This window comes from Polyodon spathula, chromosome 6, assembly GCF_017654505.1.
Source record: "Polyodon spathula isolate WHYD16114869_AA chromosome 6, ASM1765450v1, whole genome shotgun sequence".
Lineage (NCBI taxonomy): Eukaryota > Metazoa > Chordata > Actinopteri > Acipenseriformes > Polyodontidae > Polyodon > Polyodon spathula.
In genome coordinates this window covers 67,169,720-67,195,255 of record NC_054539.1, presented here as the reverse complement: position 1 = coordinate 67,195,255, position 25,536 = coordinate 67,169,720, and the positions used below count along the sequence as shown (strand labels likewise).

Sequence of the window (25,536 nt, the reverse complement as noted above, 5' to 3'; positions counted from 1 at the left end):
AACTACAAAGTTTTGTCTGTATTGGAAATCACATCGAATCAACATGAACCCTAAAAACATCAATGTTATGAAGAATAATAATTATTTAAACAATCAGTGTATTCAGAGTATTGTCTTGTCACTTGGCATATGTAAAGTCAAGAAAGATGATGGGAGGCATGCTGTACAAGCTGGGGTAAGTAACTGTAAATTATGTTCTTTTGTATTCTGAATATAACTAAATATTTTAGACCATTAAGTTACTAGCCTTGTACTATACATACCACACAGGACCATTTCACACCATATTTACCCTGATGTCCCCTTCATTTAAAAAATCAAAAGGTAGTTACATGTTTTTAAATTATTTTTCATGAATTGAAGAATTTTAAATAGACAATGTTTTTAAAGATTTTTGGGACAGTACCAGCACCAATCTTAGCCTGTGGTACATAAATATACTAAAAGAGATACACTGAGACATCTGACCTGCTCTGAATATGTACAAAAGTCTCTCACTTGCTTGTAACAAAGATTTGAGAAGACCTCAACATGAGAAAAACTTCCTACATCTATAAAACCAATCCCAGAAAAATATTACATTACAGTTTAAAATGTTTTTTTTTTAGTACTGTATTGACAAGGCAAAAGCTAATACCAGCTTGTTAAATAGATATCCAGTACAGGCAAAGAGCTTTGTTAAAGTTTACCTCTGCTCTTTGAAGTATTTCATATAATTTTTGGTCGATGCAGTCTTCCACTGCTTTTTCCCATTTGCTTCCTTCACATTTCCGTGTTCTTGTCCCCACTTCAGTAGGTAAACACTGCAGAACTGCCACTTTACCACTTTTGCTTAATGGCCAATCTCCATCTTCTGGACAAACATTATCACCACCTGGAATTTTGAGGGAAGCAACATCAAATCAATGTTTATGATATTTCAATTGAAAGGTTGTTGTCACACAGTCCTCAGTTTAATGTTTTCATTTGAATATGTATGCTTTGGTATTTACAGTTTGAATCATGTCTTATGGGAGCGATGAGATTTGGATATTGAATCCCTTACTGCAGGGATTTCAGTTCATGACATCACTGTTTCAGAGAAAATAAGTTATATTAGTAATGGAATCAGCATAGATAGTATGATATTGATTTACTTCTTTCATAGTTTGAGTGACTATGCTGTGGACACAGAGGTTGCAATATATATATATATACACACACACACACACACACACACACTGTATATACAAATTCTAACCCTATATTTCAGTTTATTATATAATGAATTTCCTCTGCAGTGGTTATTCCAGCTAGGATAATTGTAGCCGCAGTCAATTATCTAGCTGGAAATCATAGCTGTATCGGACCTTGGTGCTTAAAACTTACTTTTTAGGAAACTAACTATCCCTTTTGGCTTTAGTGAAAAGATTGTAATGAAATCCTTAAATTAAAATTAGTACAATTATTACTATTTTAAGATGAAAACTTACCTTTAATAATTGAAATGTTTATGTCTTGTGATTTCACTTGCCCCATAGTGTTTTTATATGAACACGTTACAGTAATATCATTGAGAGTAACAGTAGCACAATTGACTGTTATTCTATAGACTGATGTATAGGCGTCTGAAAAGATAAAATAGACTTAGTTACACAATAACCTAAAAAAACAGTAAAAGGACATTGATTTTGATATGAATTATCTCCTTTTTCCTTAAGTCACATCAATTTAACCCCGGAATAAAATAGCCCCCAGTCTTAACCAAACACAAACCTATAACTACCTTCCACATTAATCCTCAATACAGTACTTTTAGAAAATGAATCAAAATGAACCCCAGGACCAGGAGATAGTCAAGAGAAAAATATTTGCACACAGCATACTCTCAGAAGAGGCTACACAGCTGCTGAAGTGATCTGAAGAAGACAGCCATGGAGTTTTCACTGCTCCACTCGCACTGGCAAAAGGTAGCAGCTGGTTGTGTTTTGTTATGTTATGTTAATACCTGCACAGAGGTGATTGTAATACAGTCAGTCAGACTGAAATTGACAGAGTTGTTATTTACAAGGATCCAAGCATGTGAGACTGGTGGTCCATCGAAAAATAATCAGCCCCGTCAAGAATGTCCAGCCAATAAGAACCACTCAGTTGAATAAATGCTGCTAACATATGGAGTTGCATATGACTAAAAGTGGTAGTAAGTGTTAGTAAATGGTAACTACAGTTTGACTCCATGTATATATGTATTAACATTGCTACGAAAATTCACTGAAAAAAAATGGTGGTGTTATTTGTAGGTTCAATGTATTCTTTGTTAAACTTTACAAATGTAAACTTTGAATTTAATTGTGTGTTTTTTTACCTTTTGAAAAAAGTTTTTTAATTTACACTTTGGGGTAAAAATATTAAGAATATGAATTAAAATATGAATTGGTTAATGGAAAGGTTGAAATTATTTGATGAATCCAAAAAACTGTACTACAGTAAATCTGACCATTTAAAACACAAACTTCATAATGCAGACTATGGGACGTCATACAACATACCGTACACACAGGTACTGTACAGTTATGTACGGTTGACAGAGACATTGAAAGCAATAAGCAAGAAAACTTGTATTTAATAAGGAGTCTTACCTTCAGCGACTGTCAGATTTGAAATTGTATTATTCCATGTCACTGTATAAGTCTCATTGCTCTTTTTGACACTGCAAGTTGAATTTACTTGAATTGGTGTTTTGTTCCCACAGTCAGGGAATTGTGGGTTTGCAACACCCACAATATAATCTGGTAAGAGAGCTACATTAAGGGTTTTAACTCCTTTGTGTGTTATTAAACCTTGCGAAAACTCACAGGTGTAGATACCTAGGAAAACATATTTCAACAGGCAAAAAAAAAAAAAAAAAAAAAAAAACAGAATTAAATTTTAACAATACCTCCAGTTTTTTTATAATAATAACTGCAGATCTTTGTTTCTGTTACATTTGTTCACCCCCCAAATAATTAAAATGCAGTTCTGCTGATATGTATCGGTGCATAACGACAGAGGACACTGTGCTTTTGATCTGTTTTTCTATTCTTCTTTTCTCCAGTGCTAGCTTCAAATGTCATTCTAATTGCTTTTTACATTTCCCTCACTTCTTTTCAGGATCTGAATGTTTTAGTATACAAGTATGCATGTCCATTTGTCTATTTTATGATCATTTGTAATTATTCTGAATGGTCTGGGTTCTGTTCCTCCAATATTGAGTTGTTATCATTTTATACCTGTCTTTACCTTGATTGACCAAAGAATCAGTCTTCTTTATTATTCTGTTCAAATCATGTGACAATGTGAATTTGAACTCTGCAAGCTCATCTGACCTGTACTCACTTGTGGAGGAAACATAAATATTCATTCCCTAGGCATATTTTAAATGCTACACTGGGTGATTATAAAGTCACTTTGAATTGAATGAGGCCATCTTGTATTGAGTGTTTTGTGTCCCTTTGAATATGCTGCCTTCTTTATGATGGAGCACCACCTCAAAACTAATGGAGGGCATAAACTGTACCAATTACAGACATCTAGGATACAGTACTCCATATCACCCTCTTTGACCCGTGGTCGTATTTTTCCTCGCTCAGCTGCTTTGTTTATTTTTTTCACAGTAATTGCAGAAGTGGCCAATAGACTTTAAATTTACTCACACTAAGAGAATATTATGGCAAATCCATTTCATCACATGGCTTGCCTCTTCCATAGCAAGTAATTTGCATTGAAGAGTAATACAACTGTATACATACCTCCCCATCTTTCACTGGTGCTCCAAATGGTAATGCTGTAAACTGGTCCTACAGAATCAAATTCCACTCCACTTCCTGGTACAACTTCCAGTAATTTGTCGTTTTGACTCAAGAACCATTTTGGGTTCACTGTATTGTCCTCCAGAGTACAAGCTATTACAACCGGAACTCCAAATTTAACAATCTTTCCATTTCCTTCGTTGATGGTGATTTTAACAATTCCTAATTCAAGGGTTACATGGTAAATATATGAATAATGTATTTGTTAGGTTCAGTACTAATATTCATCTTCATTCTTATTAAGATCACTTTATATTGTCTTACTTCACTTATTGCCTTTATCAGATTATATCTCCTTAGCAAGTGCTTATAATTGAAAAGCTACTTTTCTCTTTGGATTGAAGACATTGATGTACAAAGGTTGGGAGATACCCACCCAGCATGTTTCTGCTGGGGAAGTTGAAGATTAGAAACCAGTATGTGAGGCAGGGTCTTTTCATCCTGATAGTATACCACTATTGTACAGTACTGAAGCTCTGCCTTTCCCTCAGGGGCAGCAGATGAGAGCTGCATGCAATCAAGCAGAATGGCACCAATGGAATAAAAGTATGAGAGGCAAGGCTCTTTTGTAATCATAGTTTACTACTGGTGTAATTTGAACTATATTTTAATGCTTGTTGGTTAAAATGAGAAAGTTTTCTTCATTCAAAGACGCAATAAAATATATCCAAAAGCCCATAATAAACATAGGTTATTTGTATTGTTTTACTGTCTTTTATAAAGAAAAATAATCCTTTATATTGTAGCATTCAGAAGCATTTAAACTAGAAAGGAAGGGGGGAGAAATCAACAAAAAAACAGAAGGAAGACCGCATCAAAACAAGGACAACAACTCAGGTAAGACAAACATTAAATGTATTGATCTAAATGCTAGAAGTATCAGAAACAAAATTCTAGAACTTGAAGCTACTGCACTAACAGGTAACTATGATGTGATAGGTGTTACAGAAACGTGGTTGTCTGAGAATGATGGGGACGAATATAATATTTGTGGGTATACACTGTATAGACAGGCAGGACAGAAGAGGAGGAGGGATAGTGCTATACATAAGAAACAGTCTTGAAGCCCAGGTGTTAAACCTGGACAAAGAAAATAAAACCGAATCAATATGGGTCAGAATAACGGACAAAAATTCAAAGGGCATAATAATAGGAGCATGCTATAGACCGCCAGATTCAGACGGTGAGCACAATAATCTGTTATACAATGACATTAGAAATGCATGTAGCAAAGGAGAAGCCATACTAATGGGGGATTTCAACTTCCCCCAAATAAAATGGGAAAACCCGGTGGGTAGCACGAAGGATGAAATAGAAATGGTGGAAATGACAAATGACTGCTTCCTAACACAATTTGTCAAGGCACCAACTAGAGGGGAGGCATGCCTTGATTTAGTCTTTTCAAATAACGAAGATAGAATAACTAAAACAGAGGTCAGAGAACCACTGGAAAACTCAGACCACAACATGGTCTCATTTGAAGTGTTTTTTAAAACCCCAAAAGTAATGACTAAAGCTAAGGTTTACAATTTTAGAAAAGCAAACTATGAAGGTATGAAACAGAGACTAACAGAAGTAGATTGGAGTAAAATAGAGAAAACACCCACAGAAGAAGGATGGTTGTTCTTCAAAAATGTAGTACTAGAGGCGCAAAACAATTACATCCCTAAAGTAGACAAATCTAAATATAAAACTAAATTGCCAAAATGGTTTAATAGCTCAATTAAAAAAATATTCAGCGAAAAAAGTGATAAAAGGCACGTTACAGAGCATTAAAAAAGGACCAAAAAGAAAGTACACAGAAAGAGTACACAGAACTGACTTCTATTATATGCAAACTTATGGAAACTATAATAAGATCCAAAATGGAAAATTACCGTTATGGTAACAGGGTCCTGGGAGACAGTCAACATGGTTTTAGGAAAGGGAGATCGTGTCTAACTAACTTGCTTGATTTTTTTGAGGATGCAACATCGATAATGGATAATTGCAAAGCATATGACATGGTTTATTTAGATTTCCAGAAAGCTTTTGACAAAGTCCCGCACAAAAGATTAATTCTCAAACTGAACGCAGTAGGGATTCAAGGAAACACATGTACATGGATTAGGGAGTGGTTAACATGTAGAAAACAGAAAGTACTGATTAGAGGAAAAACCTCAGAAAGGAGTGTGGAAACCAGTGGTGTACCACAGGGATCAGTATTAGGTCCTCTGCTATTCCTAATCTACATTAATGATTTAGATTCTGGTATAGTAAGCAAACTTGTTAAATTTGCAGACGACACAAAAGTAGGAGGAGTGGCAAACACTGTTGCAGCAGCAAAGGCCATTCAAAATGATCTAGACAAGATTTAGAACTGGGCAGACACATGGCAAATGACATTTAATAGAGAAAAGTGTAAGGTACTGCACGCAGGAAATAGAAATGTACATTATAAATATCATATGGGAGATACTGAAATTGGAGAAGGAATCTATTAAAAAGACCTAGGAGTTTTTGTTGACTCAGAAATGTCTTCATCTAGACAATGTGGGGAAGCAATAAAAAAGGCTAACAAGATGCTCGGATACATTGTGAAAAGTGTTGAATTTAAATCAAGGGAAGTAATGTTAAAACTGTACAATGCACTAGTAAGACCTCATCTTGAATATTGTGTGCAGTTCTGGTCACCGCGCTATAAAAGAGATATTGCTGCTCTAGAAAGAGTGCAAAGAAGAGCGACCAGAATTATTCCGGGCTTAAAAGGCATGTCATATGCAGTCAGGCTGAAAGAATTGAATCTGTTCAGTCTTGAACAAAGAAGACTACGTGGCGACCTAATTCAAGCATTCAAAATTCTAAAAGGTATTGACAGTGTTGACCCAAGGGACTTTTTCAGCCTGAAAAAAGAAACAAGGACCAGGGGTCACAAATGGAGTTTAGACAAAGGGGCATTCAGAACAGAAAATAGGAGGCACTTTTTTACACAGAGAATTGTGAGGGTCTGGAATCAACTCCCCAGTAATGTTGTTGAAGCAGACACCCTGGGATCCTTCAAGAAGCTGCTTGATGAGATTTTGGGATCAATAAGCTACTAACAACCAAACGAGCAAGATGGGCCAAATGGCCTCCTCTCGTTTGTAAACTTTCTTATGTTCTTATGTTCTAAAACTGCGACATAGAGTCCGGCTTGTCAGCTAAAAGAAGACTATCAAAAATGTCTAAGGTTCAGCATTTATAACATAGGTAAAGCTCTAAAGGGGCTGATAAAATAAATCATATTCTTTACATGTTCTCTGGGTCTCTAAAAACAAAGCTTTTTTTGGAGTACAAAAGGCATATTTATCCTATTGTAGGCATCTGTTTCTGATATCATTTACTCACTAGGTTTACTGCATGCTTAGATGTATTAAATTGTATTCCTCGGCTATATCTGTTTGAAGGCGAATTTAATGATTTTAAAAATAATAGATCTCCTAAATGATGTATTTCCCCTCAGTGGGATTGACATTGGATTGAGCTTCTTTTTGAACTAGTGGGCTCTTGTAGCATTAGGTCTTGGTCTTACAAGACGGACGTATTGCTGGAAGATACTTCTCCCAAAATAATCAACAGTTCCAGTTCTTTGTTAATCTAGAATCCACAATTGTCCATAACCAACTAATATTCTAAAATTAATTTTTAATTGTTTATTTTATTGCTTGAGACATTATGCTATTCCCAGGGGTTCACATAACTGGTATGCAGGTCCACATGTGAACCAATAAAGAAAAATATAGACTCCCATATTGTTCTTTAAAGACACAAAGGCATACCGTATGTCTGTACATTTAACAGGAAAGCATTTTTCATAAAGGCAGCGAGGTCGCTCGCTTACAAGGTGAGCCATACCTGCCTAACCTCTGGATTTTTCCCGGACTCGGGGTCCCCAGGCTTTGTCAACTATCTCCAGGAGGGTTCTAATTTAATTACAGTTTCTCCCTGCTAGTGCTGTCATTGGCTGGTTTTATTAAAGAATGGAGAGTGATCAGTGGAACCACCAGTTCATAAGATCAATAATCTTCTTTTAATGGGCACTTGAAAAAAATCAATGATAGCAGGGATCTTTATGAAGCCATCCATTCAGAGTTATGAGTGGTGGCATTAAGGAAGCTGGCTGATGCTTCACTTCCCAAACTGAGCGGGAGTGAGAGGAGCTGTCGATGTTTGAAAGCTGTTATGTTTAAATGTGAGTTTTAAAAAATACATTTACTTAACCTTTTTACTTAAAATAATAAACCTCAGTTAGATCCTTATAGAAATACAGTTGTGCTGTCAAGCTAACATGGTCAACAACACTGATAAAGTGACAAAGTGTTAGGTTTTTTGCTTTTGAATCTCCAGGGCTGCAATATAGTGGTAGGATATTGAAATAAATAGAGACTGAGTGACGTATTAAAAAATGTAATAGCCAGAAATCCAGACTCCTACTTAAACATTCAAAAGCTATTGTTGTGGTTTGACACTGCCATCCCAATTGTGGCCTTCCAATGATTGCTGTACCCAGATTATGCTCCCTCCGGCAACAATACTGGTTTTCTGTTCGCACAATAAGCCACTAATTTTAGTCACAGAGCCAGCATTGTTGCAGGAGGGATGATGAACTGGATACACTGGGATATTTAAAAGACAAATCTTTTTTTTCCAGGCAAGTGCTTCCAAATAAAAATGTTAAACACTGTAATCCCCTTGTTTATTTACAACCCCCCCTTCCCCTCCCATGGGAAATAAGTCAAATAAAAAATCACATGTTGCTGATTCACAGATGAAAATACTAATATAAAGTGTATGCCTTTAAAAAGCAATGCTTACCTGTTGTGTTTACTGTCATCATACTACCATTCAATGAACTAGAAGCATTGTCCATTCTGTCTAGAAGCATCTTATTGGTGAAAGGTGCATTCGTGAGCATTACAAATTCAACAATAATGCTTCCTGTGCTTGAATAGATTTGTTCTCTTTATATTAAAAAATGAAAACAAAAATGACTGTTAGAAACAAGGAACATGCATTCATATATAAATATATCTGTGTGTGTGTGTGTGTGTGTGTGTGTGTGTTTGTATATATATATATATATATATATATATATATATATATATATATATATATATATATATATATTTATTTATTATTTTTTTTTTTTTTTTTTACCTGAAGCTAATGATTTTCACACAGTTAAATTCATTCAAATCACTGAAATGTATCTTCAACTGAAACACAAAAAATTGACATGTACATTATTGTTTACAACAGAAAACTACTTTGGAACCTGTATTTACATAATCACATGCATCCCATGAATTTAAATTGTAAACATTCTTAAAGGTAAAATGGAAAGTGTTTTAAATAGATTAATATCTTTCCCATGTATCATTTATGTTATTTTGTTTCCAATTATTGCCTTTTTCATCACATCATTGAGACTTATTTTTAAGCAAGGTTCCTAGTTACAATCCTTACTGCTGAAGACCATTTCAAGCTGTGCTAGTTCAATATCAAACAAAGACTTTTTGCTCTATTAATGTGAGACTTAAGGCTAGATTATACATTGTGTGATGTGGTGTGAACAGAAACCAGACTAGTACTGGAAACTAGGCATGTGCTGATCAATGTGTGCCAAAAAACAATCGTAAAGAGTCACTTTTGCTATTACTTTTTTTTTTTCTGGAAAACTAGTATGTCAGAAAAATGCATTGCATCAGCTTCTTTCTCCATAGGGCAGTGACGACTGTCAATCAAGTCTAGAGACAAAGAATCAATCTGGGTGGGAAGGAGGAGGGACCATCAGCACAGCAGTTTCAGAGCAAAGCTGCTGTCAGCAAAAGATTTAGAAGTGAGTAGTTTTTCGACATTTACGATTTCACTGTAAATTTACAGTATAATCGTAAATCTCGAAAAACTACTCACTTCTAAATCTTTTGTAGTCATGTTTGTATTACTTTAGTATAAATACATGTAATATTGATTCATATGTTGTTTTTTTCTGACTTTATGTGAACGAAAAGACACACATTCGCTTGTTTTCTCATTGGAAATAGTGATATTTCAAAATATCACTGTCCTGGTCACAAAAGCAAAGTTTGTGGGAAATAATAGCCATTTTCTATACTTTTGAGGCATAAGCAATTAGAAAATAACACTTACTACCCAGGAAGAAAAAAATAAATACAATTTGTTACACGGTGTAATAATAATAATAATAATAATAATAATAATAATAATAATAATAATAATAATAATAATAATGTTATGAACTTTAAAATTTGATTTAAATTTAAATATAGCGCCATTCACACAAAAGTGTCCGAAGGCGTTGCACAATCATAATGCCCAATATACAAATTTATTTATAGACATTGTAAACTTGAATACAAACAAGATACAAGCAGAAAGCCCTGGGAGAGTAAAGCATAGGAGTGAAGATTTAACCCATGCTGCCGCATAACATCTCATATAAATATTAAAAAGGAGAGGGCCAAGAACAGAACTCTGCAGAACATGGACTACTTGTAGAAGAATTAGAACGTATAGGACACGTGCTTATGTGGATCGCATTATTGAAGATTTTGGTGATACAATGGGTGATCAGGAAAGGATTTATCAGTATGCACGTCTATAAAGAGGTACGTGAAAACTTCAGCGAACAAGGGGTGGGGCTTGGCTGGAGATGCAGTACTGATGTTCTTTTACCATGCACTGCCTTTTAAACCTGTTTTACTCCAAAATTATTTTAAACAGCGTGTGTAAAATATACAGCGTGTATGAAAATCAATTGGACTTGATGCGCCTGATAAATGCTGAATAAATGGACAGCTAAGGGTTAAAAGGAGGTGACAGCGTGGGATGTAATCATATTAAAAATACTAAAGAGGACATATAGACTCCCCTGCCCATGATGGAGGAGTAATAATTAATTTTTGTTAATTTTAGCTCTGAACTGCACTCTTTAAGATGCAATTTCCAGATTTCCCTGAGTACCGTGAGACCCGTGTCCCTCCACCTATGCTGAAATCGGCGTCCAGATGATTTTAAATCCCTAAGTTTTGTGGTATACCAAGGGGAAGATTGGGAAAAGGGAAACGTTCTAACAGGGAGCAAATGTATTAACAACATTGATCAAGTTAGAGTTATAAAGAGCAACTGCATCTTCAACTTTGGTGGAAGCAGTCTGATCACTAGAAAAGCCAGTAAAAACCTGAGCTCACAGATGGAATAACCTTGTTTTTAGGGTGATATGAAATATACTTTTTATTCTGGGGTAAAGAGAGGGCAGATTCAGATCAACAGTAAGCAAAACTTGCTCGGAGCTAGTAGTATCTGTAATACAGAGACTGGAGGATTCCAAGCCCTGAGAAATCAAAAGACTTAAGGTATGTCGTGAGTATGGGTAGAGGAAAACAGACTGGGAGAGTCCCATACACTCCAGAACAAAACAATAAATCTTGAACCATAGGGAAGAGAGAGAATCAACATGAATATTGAAATCCCTGTAATGAAAATTTTACCTGCACCAGTGCAGAATAGAGTGGAAAAATCAGAAAAGTCACCAATAAAAGATAGGTTGTGTTTCGGGAGATGATAGATAATAGAAAGAGTCAAAGACAAAGGTGAGGGGAATTGATGAGTAAGGTGCTCAAATGAAGAAAACTCCTTGAATGAAATCACTATGGGAGTCAAATGTGATTTGTAAATAAGTGCCAGAGCCCCACCCTGACCTTGTATATGCAGTTTCGTTAAAAAAAGAATAACTCTCAGGAGTAGCCTATTGAATGGGATGGAGATCTTGGGGAGCATGCCAGGGAAGATATTTTATTATACATTGCATTAGAATGGCTCTGTTTACAACAATTAGAGGCAGCACACAATGATTGTAGCACTATTGTTCCTAGAAAAAATCAATTTGAACCTGTCCTTTTTTTGCCACAACATGGGTTTACAACTTAAAGGTAATTAAGGAGGGACTATGCTAATATTGTGGGTGTGTGGCAGAGTGCCCTGCATATTTATGTATTATATGTTGTATGTATTGTGTTAATGTTGGTGTATCGTACTAGGCACACAAGACATAATATGGGTTATGAACACGTGATTTAAAATGTATATTTGTATTTAGGCATGAGGATTGCACAGCACTTCATGTGCAGGTAAAACGTAATAATATGTGAGCACGGGAAATTGCACTAGATTAATTCACGTGCAGTTGTACCGAGACTCCAATTGAATGATTGATTAGCAATCGAGTCTCGGTACAGCTGCATAAAAGCAGCATGTTTTCACTCACTTGGGGTTGTGTGTTCGGTGAGTGAAGAACATTGTTTTAAAAGACAAAACGTTCTGGTCACTATCCATGGCCATCTGGGTTTAACTAATGTAAATGTACTGACTTGTCATGCTTAACTTTTGTCTACAAGGGTGGTGAAATGGAATTATTTGTTAAATGTTTCCCTTAAGATTCCCTCGTAGCACAAAAAATATTTGTGCTGTGCTAAAGTGCTGCCAATCAAATCCAAGCACTGCTGTTTAACTATGTATTATTAAGCATCGTTGCTTCACTGCAATATGAACTTCCAGTTAAAATAACATTTGTCTGATAAGAGATGTACGATTCTTAACTTAAATCAATGCAATTTTTTAATAAAGACAATGTTTAGAAGTGCTTTGTATTAAATACATTCTAACAGTAGGATTTGAAGCTATGAGTTTAGAGACAACAAATAAAGACTTTAGAGATTAAGCTACACGGTTATGCTTGCAGTTTTAATGTTGCTATCAGCAACAGTCTGGAGGTGAGTATACAGTAGCTTAACTAACATTTAACATTTTTAAGTATAAATACTGTAAATGTATAAACAGATCAAACATATTTTGAGATCATTCATATGTGTCTGTTGTGAAATGCCTGAATGTGCCTTTGACACTGGCTGTGTTTACAATGGAAACGTTTTGCGTAAGCATTTCTTAACACAACATTTGAAATGCATTAGAGAAGATCAGGTGTTTTTTTAATTTTTTTTTTTTTTTTTTTTTTTTTTGTCCTGGATTTTGACTCCTTTTGACAAAAAGAACAATGTTAATGGAGTCCGAAATCTCTTTGTAAACCTAGTCTATAATAGCAAGTGCATTGTGGTATACAGGTGTATTATACATACCTGGTCTCCAACCTTTTTTGAAAGGTTTGTGTAGGCAACACTCTTAATGTCATTAAGATCTTCTGTAAATGTGCCAGGTATAGTAAGTGTTCCCCTCACAGTTACTGAAAAATTGTAAAATCATATATTCAAAAAATGAAATTAGTATGTTTTGTGTTCTTGCATTCATTATTTCCTAATATATTTGCAAGCTTTTGGTTATCTTTTAAAATGAGAACAGTTTTCATTTTAATTCTGATTCATAATTAATAGAAATGTCAGACCAAGGTTTCTTTGCCCAATAATACAAAGAAGACAGAATCAGATCCAGTCAAGAGTCTTTCATGAGGACAAATGATCAGGGACCCGGTCTCACAGACCAATTGGCAGATCAAGATTAGTACTACTCAAAGTATGTGAAAGCAGCCCTTTACTCACTGAAAATTATTTTAACAATTAAGTGTAAGAAAAAGATCCCTTGAAAAATAATTGAAGTCTAGCTTTTACTCATTTTAATGTTGGCAAGCTTATATCTACCTGGCAAATGTGTCAAACAGATGGTAGTGTGCATATGAGGATAACAAACAATGGCACATTATATCCAATAGAAAATAACTTACCTCTTTTCTTAGGTAGACACATTAGTATGTCATCTGATACATTAATTCTGCAGAATATTTTGTTCAAACAGCAATGCGGGTACAACATGCATACAGGGCCACTCCAAGTATAGTTTTGTTGGCATCTGCATTCTGCTACGTGGCCAGTGACACTGCAGTCTATAAAATAGTTATAGAGGATGTAAATGTTGTGCTGTTAGGAAAAACCACCAAACAATGTCCTAGGTAAAATATCACAGAAGCTTAAATCGAAATTAAGAAAGTTAATGTAATTCTCATTACCTTTCCCATTACCATTTCTATAGTTGCTATTTGTGGGACAAGTTTTACAGTAAATCATATTTAACTCAAGACTATTTTAAAAAGATTACAAACTGCATATTTAGTTTGTATATATTTTTATGTTTTTGTATTGTATGCTATTTAATTAATCAATGGGTGGGTTTACATGCCTGTGAAAATCGATTATACAGTCATGACTGTGTGACGTTGTCACGTGAATACATAATGAAACAACAAAAGAAAGTGATTTAGTCAGCATGACTATTAGGGCAGGGTCAATCGCTTTCTCATGATAAAAAAGCCGTAAAATCCCATGTAAACCGGGGGAGGAATTTTGCTTGTGTTTTACTGGATTTCAGCAGTCAAGATCCTGTTTAACTGGTGGAATCTCACGTTATTCCTCAGCAAAGCCGTACCAAACTATACACGCACGCATGCACGCATGCACGCACGCACGCACGCACGCACGCACATACAAAGACAAGAAAGAATGCAAAAGATGCTGCAAATGTAAACCTGTCATATAGCCTATTATTGTTTGTATAAATGCATGTTAAGCACAACTAACCAAACTATTAGCCTCAAATTATTATTATTATTATTATTATTATTATTATTATTATTATTTATTATTTATTATTATTAGTAGTAGTAGTAGTAGTCATAGTCGTAGTAGTCCTATTTAAGGCCCGTATAATGGGACTGTCTTTGGACAGCTGGAAAAAAATTCAAATTAGCACCCTTGGGGGTGCTAAAAAGGACGGACCTTAACTAATATAAAGAAAACCGGTCAAAAAAAGAGACTGCAAATTAAATATTTAAAGAAAACGGGGAGGTGGTACAGAGCTCCACTGGTCGACAAACGATGCCATGTCGCCAGCAGACTCCGTGTGGGCATGATCTAAATGAATCCGGGAACGGACGACGGCCCTGAACATGGCTCCGCAGTCAAAGAGACCTTCTCCGCTCATCTTACGCTTCCTGGTCTTGTAAATGGCCAGTTTAGCAAGAGCCAGGAGCAGATTGACGAGGAGGTCTCTCTTTTTGTTGGAGCCGCGAACAGGGTGCCCAAATATGAAGAGGGTGGGGGAGAAATGAAGCCAGAACTGCAGCAGAAGGTTCTTCAAAAGCAAGAAGAACGGCTGCAGCCTGGCGCAAAGAAAATAAATATGACAAATATGAATGGCGTGGGGGAGAAATGAAGCCAGAAACTGAACTGGCAGCAGAAGGTTCTTCCAGAAGTCTGAAGGGGAAGTAGAGGGTCTGTAGAGTCAAACCACCGACTCGGACTGTCCGCAGAAAGGCCGTCCGAGTCGGTAAAGTGACGCAGGATCTCTCCCGACGCGAGCGCTCCGTGCAGGACCCTCCATCCCAGGTCCCTAGCTCCCCTGAAGACCAGAAGGGAATACAGGGCCTCCCACTGGGGACCGACGCCCTCCGGCAGTCGGAGGGTCTCCCGCCAAGCGGTGTCTCGGCGGGAGACGAGGGCGGGGAAATGGAGGGTGTGGAGCGTCATCGCATACAGGGTCCTCCTTGACGTCGATGGCAAGGGGGTCGAGGAGAACTGCGAGATCCTGCTCAGGTTGTTCTCGAGGGCGGGCCGAGGGGGGGCTCGGGCCTTGGGTTCGATCAGCAGGACCGGAGAGCCGGGGGTAGGGGGTGTGGGGGCAGATGGCTCGCCGGTCCTGATAACTCCCTCGAGATACCTGACAAGAGTTTGGGTGCAACGCTGCTTTGCACTGCTGGATCGCTCGGCCGGTAGTAGTAGTTTTAGTAGTAGTCCTATTTAATAACCGGTATGCGATTATTAGTAGTCGTAGTAGTCGTAGTCGTAGTCATAGTAGCAACTGTAGCAGTCGTATTTTTTTTCTAGAATTCTTTTAAGATGTCCCAGGTCAACAGTGCTTCACCTTGTCTTCCACCTCACAGAACTGGAATGAATTGTCAGCATCAATTGACATGTTGTGCAATAAGTAATGAATATAGTTAACAAGCAACATAAATGCACCTTATTGTTTTAAATAAAGACTTTTGTTACAATAAAAGACGGTATTCAATTCGAAGACGACCACCACATACATTGGTATGGGATATTCCTGCCTTTCGGGTAGGTATTGCTGAGCTCTCTATACTAGAGCTGCCGAAAGGCCCCTTCCTGTGATGACGCACTCGGTCCCACCTACCGAGGGAATAAAACTGTAATTCGCAGGAAGATCCTCCTCTTTTTCCATCGAACCCGTGAGGGCAACTGAAGTAACCTAACCTTCCCTTTCAATTCGAAGATGACCACCACTTACACTGGTATGGGATAACGTATATCAAAGCCGTCATGAGGGAGAAGGATTGACAGCACATGAGGCACACACAACACTGCCTAACCCAGAGGTTAGAGGTGAGACCTTATACCGTCAAGGACCCTTGTGCCTATAGAAGGCAAGGCAAGGCCTACCACATTAATACGGTAGAACCTGAAGAAAGTATGCGGCGTACCCCAGCTACTCGCAGTACAAATGTCAGACATCGAGGCACCTTTTCTTAAAGGGCCCAAGATGTAGCCAACCCTCTAGTGGAGTATGCGGCTACCCTACCAGGTGGGGGTAAGCCAGCACCATCATATGCAGTCGAAACTGTCTCCACAATCCAGTGTGACAGACATTGCTTAAAGAGGGGCTGTCCTAGGGTCTGTGTGCTGTGACAGAAAGAGCTGGTAAGATTGACACAGAGCTCTTGTCCTATGCACGTAGCATCTCGATGCCCATACTGGGCAGAGGAAATTTAATCTTTCATCCTCCGTAGAAGCAAACGGAGAGGGTTGAAAAGACTCCAGTTCCACAGACTGGTTAATGTGGAAAGCTGTGATCACCTTGGGGAGCAAAAGCAGGAGAGGCTGAATCTTGGAATCCGCATCCCTTCGGTCCAGTGTGAAAAACCATTTGCCCAGCCGGACAGCCTGAAGAGTATACTGGATGCCAGCGTCTTGTTCTCTGCCTGCCGAGGCGCCTTGCATTCTCGGTGGGAGCACTGCAGCAATTCCTCAACCTGTGGTCCAAAGTAATGGTGAGGGTAGATAGGGGCTGCTTTTGAAGGAAGGAGCCACCTTCCCATGAGGCTGCGACATAATCGCATCATGGACCTCCTCAGCAAAGCTGAAATCCGATTCTGTAACATCCTGGGCGACCGCCGGGCGACAGGCTGGGTCAGCTTTGGGGCCGGCATTATTGGCTGAGCTGGGGCCACAGTGAAAGCTTGAGCCTGCTTCCTGGCCAGGGGCTCCCAACGCTGTGGCTCAGCCGTGTACTGAAGCACTCAGACACTAAGGGTGCAGATGCACCGAAGACACTGAGTGAGGTAGAATACTCTACTGGTGCACCAAAGCATCGGGGGCACCGAGTGCAGGTGTTATTGACATGCTGAGACGCTAAGCACCAAGGCATGGAGCATCTAAACACAGAGGGTGCCGAAGCACTGAAAGGCACCCAGCCTTAACAGAGTGACGTCAACACAACCTGGGGTAGCACATAGCATATACTGGGGTGGATACACTGGCTCAAGTGGCTGTGGTAGGCAATCAGGAGAACAGAACAGGGGAGCACACGGTGCTGCACCGTGGTGCAGAGCACCAATAACCTGGTCCTGGATCGCGTGCAGTCACACAACGTGGCAGCGCATAGTGTATGCCCGAGTGGAGCACAGGCTAAGGATGTTAGGCAGGAATAAAAGTGTACCGAACGGAGTACTGAACTTAGGGCACTAAGTGCACCGCTTACCGTGCAATGCTGTTATGCACTACCACTGAGGCGCTGGGCACCGTGTGTCGCTTAAACTAAGCACATGTGCTCCGAGATAATAGTATCATAGGCTACGCATGCGCCATGGTACCACAGCACCGGGGAGGCTGCTGCTCAATGTGCCTACCCTAACCGCGTGGTCAACACAAACACCTGGTCAGCGCATAGAGTGTACCAGGAGGGGAATGCACGGTCGCAGCCTTGATGGGTGAGTTTAAGCAGACAATAAATACGGTGAAATACAGTACACTTTTTGTTTACAAGGTCCGACTCATCAAGATGGAGGGCCTGTGCGGCCAGAGGGGTCTACTCAATAACGGGGATATGACAAGACCTAGCCCCATGGAGGAGAGCGTGCTGGGAAAGTCACTCAACAGCTGGGATACGGCAAGGCCTACCCCCAAGGAGGACACATGTACTCCAAAAAGAAAGTAAAAGGAGAGAGAGTACACTGCTTACAAGGCCCGACTCACCGAGGTGGCAGACCTATGTGGCCGGTAGGGTCTACTCGACAACAAGGATATGGCAAGGCTTAGCCCCGTGGAGGACAAGTGTACTCTGAAGAAGAAAAGACAATCATTAACGGATGACATATGACAGACAGATAAAAAGAGCGGCCTACCACGCAAGCGAGGAGGCTGCTGAAAGACAGAAAGGACTCGTCTTTTAAGTCGTTGATTCCAGAAAAGCAGCAAGCTGGCTTTCAGCACAAATGCAAGGGAAAGACAACAAGACTCAATTTGACTTGAGAAGCTCTTTCCTTATCCACACTAAGCTAAACACAGAGGTATTACGCTACCATCTTGAGAGGGAAAAAGAGGAGGATCTTCCTGCGAATGACAGTTTTATTCCCTCAATAGGTAGGACCTAGTGCGTCATCACAGGAAGGGGACTTTCGGCAGCTCTGGTATAGAGAGCTCAGCAATACCTACCCGAACAGCAGGAATATCCCATACCAATGTAAGTGGTGGTCGTCTTCGAATTGAATACCGTCTTTTATTGTATTGTAGGGTAACCCCCCGTGTTCCCACATTTTCCACATACATTAATACTTAATTAAATAAAACTTTTAGGTATTACACATATCTATTTTTAGTAAAACTTGGTCTTAGTAGATGTTTTATTTTATATACTTGAGTCCATTTTTTTGGAAACCAATAAAGAGATCCTTGGTTCCTGTTTAAGAAAAGTGACACGATGACCTTTCTACTCTGTTGGCCTCCTTAGTGGCACAGCGTATAAGAAGATATAATTGAGAGAGCTGGAAGGTCACAGCCTCACATGATTTCTCAATAGGAACCAAATACAATGGAATAACAACATGTGTCTGCAAAGCAAAATAGAAGCGGACAGTTACAGTCAGCAATATTACAAAAAAAAGTGTAGCTACTGTATTTGGCAATAAATACAATTAATATTGAACCTACCTGTAGTGATGCTAATGTTGGTTATGGTGACATTGTTTGCATCACCAGTCAGGATGGTAGTGAGGAAGATTCTGTCAGTTATTTTTCCATCAAATGTTAGCTCTGCATAATATGGCATCATTGATAAGTCTGGAAAATGCAACAGACAGATTATACAAATGTATTTCTTATACCTGTGTGCATGTTCCATTAAAATGTACCATGGACACCCCCAGTACACATTACCATTCTGTATTAACCACCCAACATCTTTTCACTCTCCAGCCACAAAATATATATATATATATATTTAATACTCATTATTAGTACGTAATACACTTTGAACCATTGCCATAATGCATCATTAGCTACAGTCAGATAATTTCCAGAGAACTGTTCCAGTATAATAAGAAAGGAATGCATCATCAGATGATTGGTATTGTCATTAATGGAATTTAATAAAGCATTACACTTGCATTTACTCATTGCACTACAATGCACAACACTGCCTAATTATTAGGGACATTCTGCAGCACTGCAGCAAAGTTTCTTCATCCAAAATACTGCAGCATTAGTACAGCACAGCAGCACTGTGTCACAACATGTTGGATGCTTTTATGCCACATTTCATAACTGGAAATTAAATACTTATTTATTTGTCTCCTGGCAAGGCAGAGTGCAGATGAATGAAGGTTGTGGAGTATATTCTAATGATCTTAATATTGCTGCCTTAAAATGTATGAACTCCATTTCATTTCATTGTGTTTTTAATTTATGGAGTAATGTAATACATGGGTCAATAACTCACCCATACAGACTTAAAGAAGGACAGCATTAAGATTTGCCAATTGTAAATCATTAAAATTGACCATCAAAAAAAAAATTATGTTCAACACTTGTACTATGTAAATTAGCAAAATGTAGCAAACAGGAAACAAACATGTGCTGTAAATATATATTTTCAAAAAAGATCTAAAAACAGACATTTATATAAATCAAAAAGCTTGAAGCCAACTAAAAGTAAATTCATTATATATATATATATATATATATATATATATATATATATATATATATATATATATATATATATATATATATATAGATATATATATATATATAGAGAGAGAGAGAGAGAGAGAGAAAGAGAGAGAGAGATAAAAGAATACTTACTTGCTTCATCTGTAACTGTGACCTATTGTAAACAGATATCAATTAAAATATATTTAGTTTGCTCCCATTCCATTTTTTTTTGTCTTTCTTTTTACAGCTTGTATATACAGAGGATGATCCATGAGCATTCATGGAGTACTGTATATATTCCATGAGTGGGTAAAGTTCAATAACTGACGAGCCCCTGAAGGGGGCAAGTGGATTGTTTATGGCTATCCCCATGAGTAAAATGATTATTCTGTTTAGTATTCTGTTTATATAACAAGTGAAATATATGGAGAATAAAGTATTTATAAATCTAAATGAAACCGCTAAAGGAGAATTACAAGCTCTGTGTTCTCAACACATTTAGTTCAGGTATTATGGCTATATTCTTTTAGGCAATTAAAAATGTGCATTCTCATTTAAAGATAGACAATGTACAACCTTACAGTCTAACACAAACTGACAAAGTGTGTAGAACAGAATCTTCTTTTGTGGTTTAATCATGTCTGTGTGTGTCTTTTTTTAACTCTAAATGAGATTTAAAGATGATATTCTGGTGATTTTTAAGTGTGGACTCTATAATTGTCAGTGTGTAAATACAACTGTGTTGTATTTTACATTATATATGGATATGTTACACTTCCTAGGGGGAAAAAACCCTTATATTTACAGTGGGATGTATTTTATTTACTTCAGGTGTTATTTATTGCATTACACATATATACATTTGTCTTCTTTGCATTAAACATTACATGAAAACAACGTTTGAATATTTAATATTTATTCCAGCAATAAAAAACTCTAGACTCCTAAAAATTTTTAAAAAAAAACTGTGTAACAATGATCTCTGCCACCCACACCTACTCTCTCTCTAGAAGTAGTTGTCAAAGACATATTGTCACATCATTTGAATGGCTCTTCAGTCCAAATTCTTGGGATTATATAGACAAGCTAAAAGCCAGGTAAATAGAGATGAATGAAACCCATGACTAATGGTATGTATGCGGACACGAAGATAACACACAAGCTTTTGGGTGAGTTTGTTATTCCTCTGCACACACCGCCCATGACAGTAATACTATTGTTCAAGTTTTTCATGAAATATCTTCTGCATGACACTTTTTTAAGATTTCATTCTGTAGTTATTCTAACTCTTTTGAAGGTACTGTGCAGTAATCTATTACTTTTTACAATGCCATAAGGACTAGGCAGTTCAGCGCTTGTCCCTTCAGACAGGTGAGCTGCATGTAAAAAAAGAGCATTCTTCATACCTGGTATTTTCAAAATTCCTCAGTTAAAATATACTCATCTAAGCCCAAATTTAGACAACAGTTTACATGAGCAACATGAGTGGCATTAAGGCTGTGTAGCAGGATGGTTGTAAAGCCCTGCTATTTAAATGTGTTTATTTATTTTTAGTACAGGGTCTCTCCCTCCGCCCCTGTGCTGTGTTACTTTGTATTTGTGTTTTATGATTTATTAGATGGAAATATGACAGCGAAAGCCGTGTTTATTGTATTTATTTAGATAAGTCGTATTTCGTATTTATTTATACATGAAGGCGAAGCGCTGCGTTGTTTTTGTTTGAGTATGTTCTGGCAGAGGCAAGGTAACAACTTGTCCTCTGCCAGGGATAATTAATAAAAATAACTTGCAGATTGTGGCCGAGGGGTAATAGAATAATTACCAGCTAGCTAAACCCCTTTGCCACGGTATATAAACCTGCAGCTCTCCCTGCTCATGGTGGGTGTAGAGGAGAGTACGGGAGAGCGAGAGGAGAGATTTATTTTAAAACTCAACTAAACAAAATAGATAGGATCAGTGAAGGCTACTGCCCAGCCAGACCTGTGTTTTAGTGTTCAAGATTTTGTTTTGTTTAACCTTTTCTTTTTGCTCTGTGAGCAGTGTTTGTTTTTGTTCAAATATTTTATTTATTTTTTGTGTTAAAAATAAAATGGCGCAAGCGCCATCACACCATATCTGCAGTGCTGCCTTTGTTTTCTGTTCCTACATCTGACCTGATGTCACCACGTAGTTTAAAATGACACTGTTCTTTTCTAGTACCGTTTTAAAATGTATTATCCAGGTTTAAACTACATCGAGATCCTTACCTGGAAGGTAAGAACAAACAATGCGCAGCTCAGCACACCCAAAGGAGAGATCTTCATTTTGTGTCTGAAAAATAAAAAGATATATATGCACAAAATATGTGTCACCTTTCCTCAAACCACCTGCCATAATCACACTTCCAAATTAAAGTTTTTAGAAAGCATTTTGTTTTTTTTAATAGTTACAACTTCATTCTGACCAAGTGTTTGTTTGTTTTTAGCTTTAGTTGGATGAAAAATGAAAATACACTTTCATTTATATGTTTTCTTTTTAAATATTTAAACAAATCGCATGGATGTTACTTCACATCACCACAATGGTTACGAGTGATGAACAAAAAGCAAATGATGCCCAAGGCGTGCAAGTGAAACATGCCATGGTCTGTGTGTAAAACAAAAACAATTTTTAAACTGTAAAAAGTAACTGCAAATATACCCGCATATCCAAATGCTTGCGTTAAATACAGAGAATTCAGTAAGATAAAGAGCTTTTGCACCGTACTATGAGGGTGAAGATGTGAATATCTTATTAGATACACCATTATTCAAGGCCATTTATTTTCAGTGTTGTTTTTATTTTATTTTATTTAACAAAAAGCATATTTCAATAATTTTTATGTTTAGTAGACATATTTGTAAATACAGTAAAACATTATTGTCTATTTGTTATAGATTCTGGTTAACTCTGGAAGCGAAGTGGACGGAATGTTGGAAAACAACAAGATTTAGAGTTGATCAAGATCATACCCAACTTCAGACAGACTTCTGAAAGAATATGACACACTGAGGATGCTGCATCAGAAGTTTGGCCTTTTGATTAACTTTTCTTCTAAAGTCGTCCCTTATTACCCAAAACGGTTTTGGAAGCTAACCAGAGAAGATGTGGTGTGGGAATGAATATGGTCTCTGCGTACTGCAAAAAGACTGACTGGGATTGTTGAACGTGGAAAGGGAGTGGGGTTGAGAGTTGATCCTCACAGCTAGGACTCATGAGCAAAGTGTTACTACAGCAACCTTTTAAAAAATGCCTTTTCACTTAACCGCAGATTAACTAGAAAAATGAAGTTTACCTTTCCGTGAGATTGTTGAAAAGAGGGTTTAAAAAGTTTTGAAAAGAGGGTTTAAAAAGTTTTGGCTACATCTGTTTGCAGAGAAAGTTATCAAACAATACAATACCCCCATTTTAAAGAAGACATTGCTATTGCAGCATTTTAAAGAAGACATTGCTATAATAACATTTACCGAGCGAGAGCAGGTTGCTAGTCAGCGCAATAAGATATTTTTTTCCCCCTAAACACATATGCGGGCCCAGTTGACAATGACTGATCATTTTTAACATATACCATGTGAAGCACACATCACTATAGCCAGGAAACACAGTTGCACCCTGACAATGAATGCTCTCAAATAGTACAGAGAGCTGAATAATATTAAGCACACACCCAAAAAAAGTCTGGTGTTAAAAATATTCTTTATCACAAAACGTTGCAATGTCTCTTATAAATCTGAGTTTTCTAATTTCAAATATGTATAACAATGTTGTTTCATTTTCACCATTCACTGGTTACTGGTGACCAAACAATACTGGTATTGTAAGTAAGTTTTCACCCAAAACACAATAACCATCTATATGTCCTTTTTAAAAATGTATTAATCAACTAATTGTAGTTACATTTGACTTAAATTCAATTTTAGGGTTTGCAGCTGGTTATGATAAGAATCAGGCTGGTATTTCTTGTTGAAAAATCTAGCAACTGCTAGTGAGCTGGTGGCCGACAAAAAATTGGAAATTGGTGTGTAAAACTAACATTATTTCATTATTATTGTTTGTTTGTTTGTTTGTTTTTAAGAAAGATAATTGAAATTAAACAAATGTTGTTTCTTGTACTGGAATTTGGTTTTGCATCCAGAACTGAGCCAGTGTATACTTTAGCCCATAAGTATTTCTATGCATACATAGTCATTTTTTCAGGTTTTCTTTGGTTATTGTCAGATGACCAATATATATATATATATATATATATATATATATATGACAAACGTGTAGTTATTTTTCTATCTTACAAATAACATTTAAAATATGTTTTCTTCACTCCACAATTCATGGTTATTGTTGCCAATAAACACAAAAAATTAATTGAAATGATAAACTTCAACCAGCAGAGCTGTTTGGCAATTACAGGTCATAAAGGGCACATACTGTATATATACAGCAGTTAATAAAAACTCTCATGAAAACAATACAATTCACTGTCAACATGTCCAATTGTGAAATAACCAAACTGGAAAAACATTCATTTCAACAACAGGTTAATAACATTTAAAATGAAACGTTGTTTTTTATTTATTGTTTAAAAAATAAAATAAAACCTTTACCTCGGTTGCAAATGGTTACTGCAAGTGTTCTGAATTCTTACTTCAGTTTCAGAAGGGTAAATAATCCATACTCTCCTAATCAGCTGTACAGTAAGGATCTCTCAGGATCTTATTCAGCGTCTCAATGAAAGGCTGAATGGAAAACACCAGCTCTGATGTTATCACAATCAAAGTGAGCGTACTCTTGGAGCTTGGTGCTCTTCTACCAGCCAAATAAGTTCTCCGTCACATGTATCTGGTTTAAATTTGCATTAAAAATATCGCCTTTTGCCATCTGGTCAAGTAAATATTCCATCAGTCACTATGCCATTCCACTTTCCATTCCTTTTTTTTTATATTAAATTGTCTTATAAATTTGTCCTCATTTTTACAGCAAAATAACAACAGGTTATGAACAGAGCACATTGCAATATACTGAATAATAATAATAATAATAATAATAATAATAATAATAATAATAATAATAATAATAAATTAATAAAAGACATGCCAGTGTCTTAATCCAGTCTCCCTGTGGTTCCAGATGTCTAATATCTCTGTGACGCAAGACACTCACTAAAGTATAATTTATTTATAGTGTTTTTCTAAGTGAATTAGGTTGCCACTCTGTATGGGTTGGCACACTAAGGATGCCCAAGGAGGCCCAGATATCCAGACACCTTTGCTCTAATATCTCCATTTTGATGACCAGTCTATATGAGAGTCTGTCAAAGGCTGCAGTACTACCCAGATGTAACTGACAATCATGTAGAGAGGGGCCCGTCCTACTTTTATACAGCACATTTTCAAACAAAGACATCTCCATTATTCTCTGAAATT

General features: G+C 37.2%; 1 protein-coding gene across 1 annotated transcript; it reads right to left on the bottom strand.

Annotated features, from left to right (window-relative positions):
• Positions 1–350: 350 nt before the first annotated feature.
• LOC121317734 lies at positions 351–24,901 on the bottom strand. The gene is made up of 13 exons (XM_041253880.1): positions 24,718–24,901; positions 22,345–22,408; positions 20,249–20,270; positions 19,097–19,225; positions 13,600–13,758; positions 13,001–13,104; positions 9,003–9,061; positions 8,661–8,806; positions 3,768–3,989; positions 2,619–2,846; positions 1,473–1,607; positions 690–874; positions 351–422 (listed from the first exon to the last, which is right to left on the bottom strand). The coding sequence occupies exons 2-13, from the start codon at positions 22,399–22,401 to the stop codon at positions 351–353; spliced, it is 1,518 nt and encodes a 505-aa protein (XP_041109814.1). The 5' UTR covers positions 22,402–22,408; positions 24,718–24,901.
• Between the last annotated feature and the right edge of the window lie 635 nt (positions 24,902–25,536).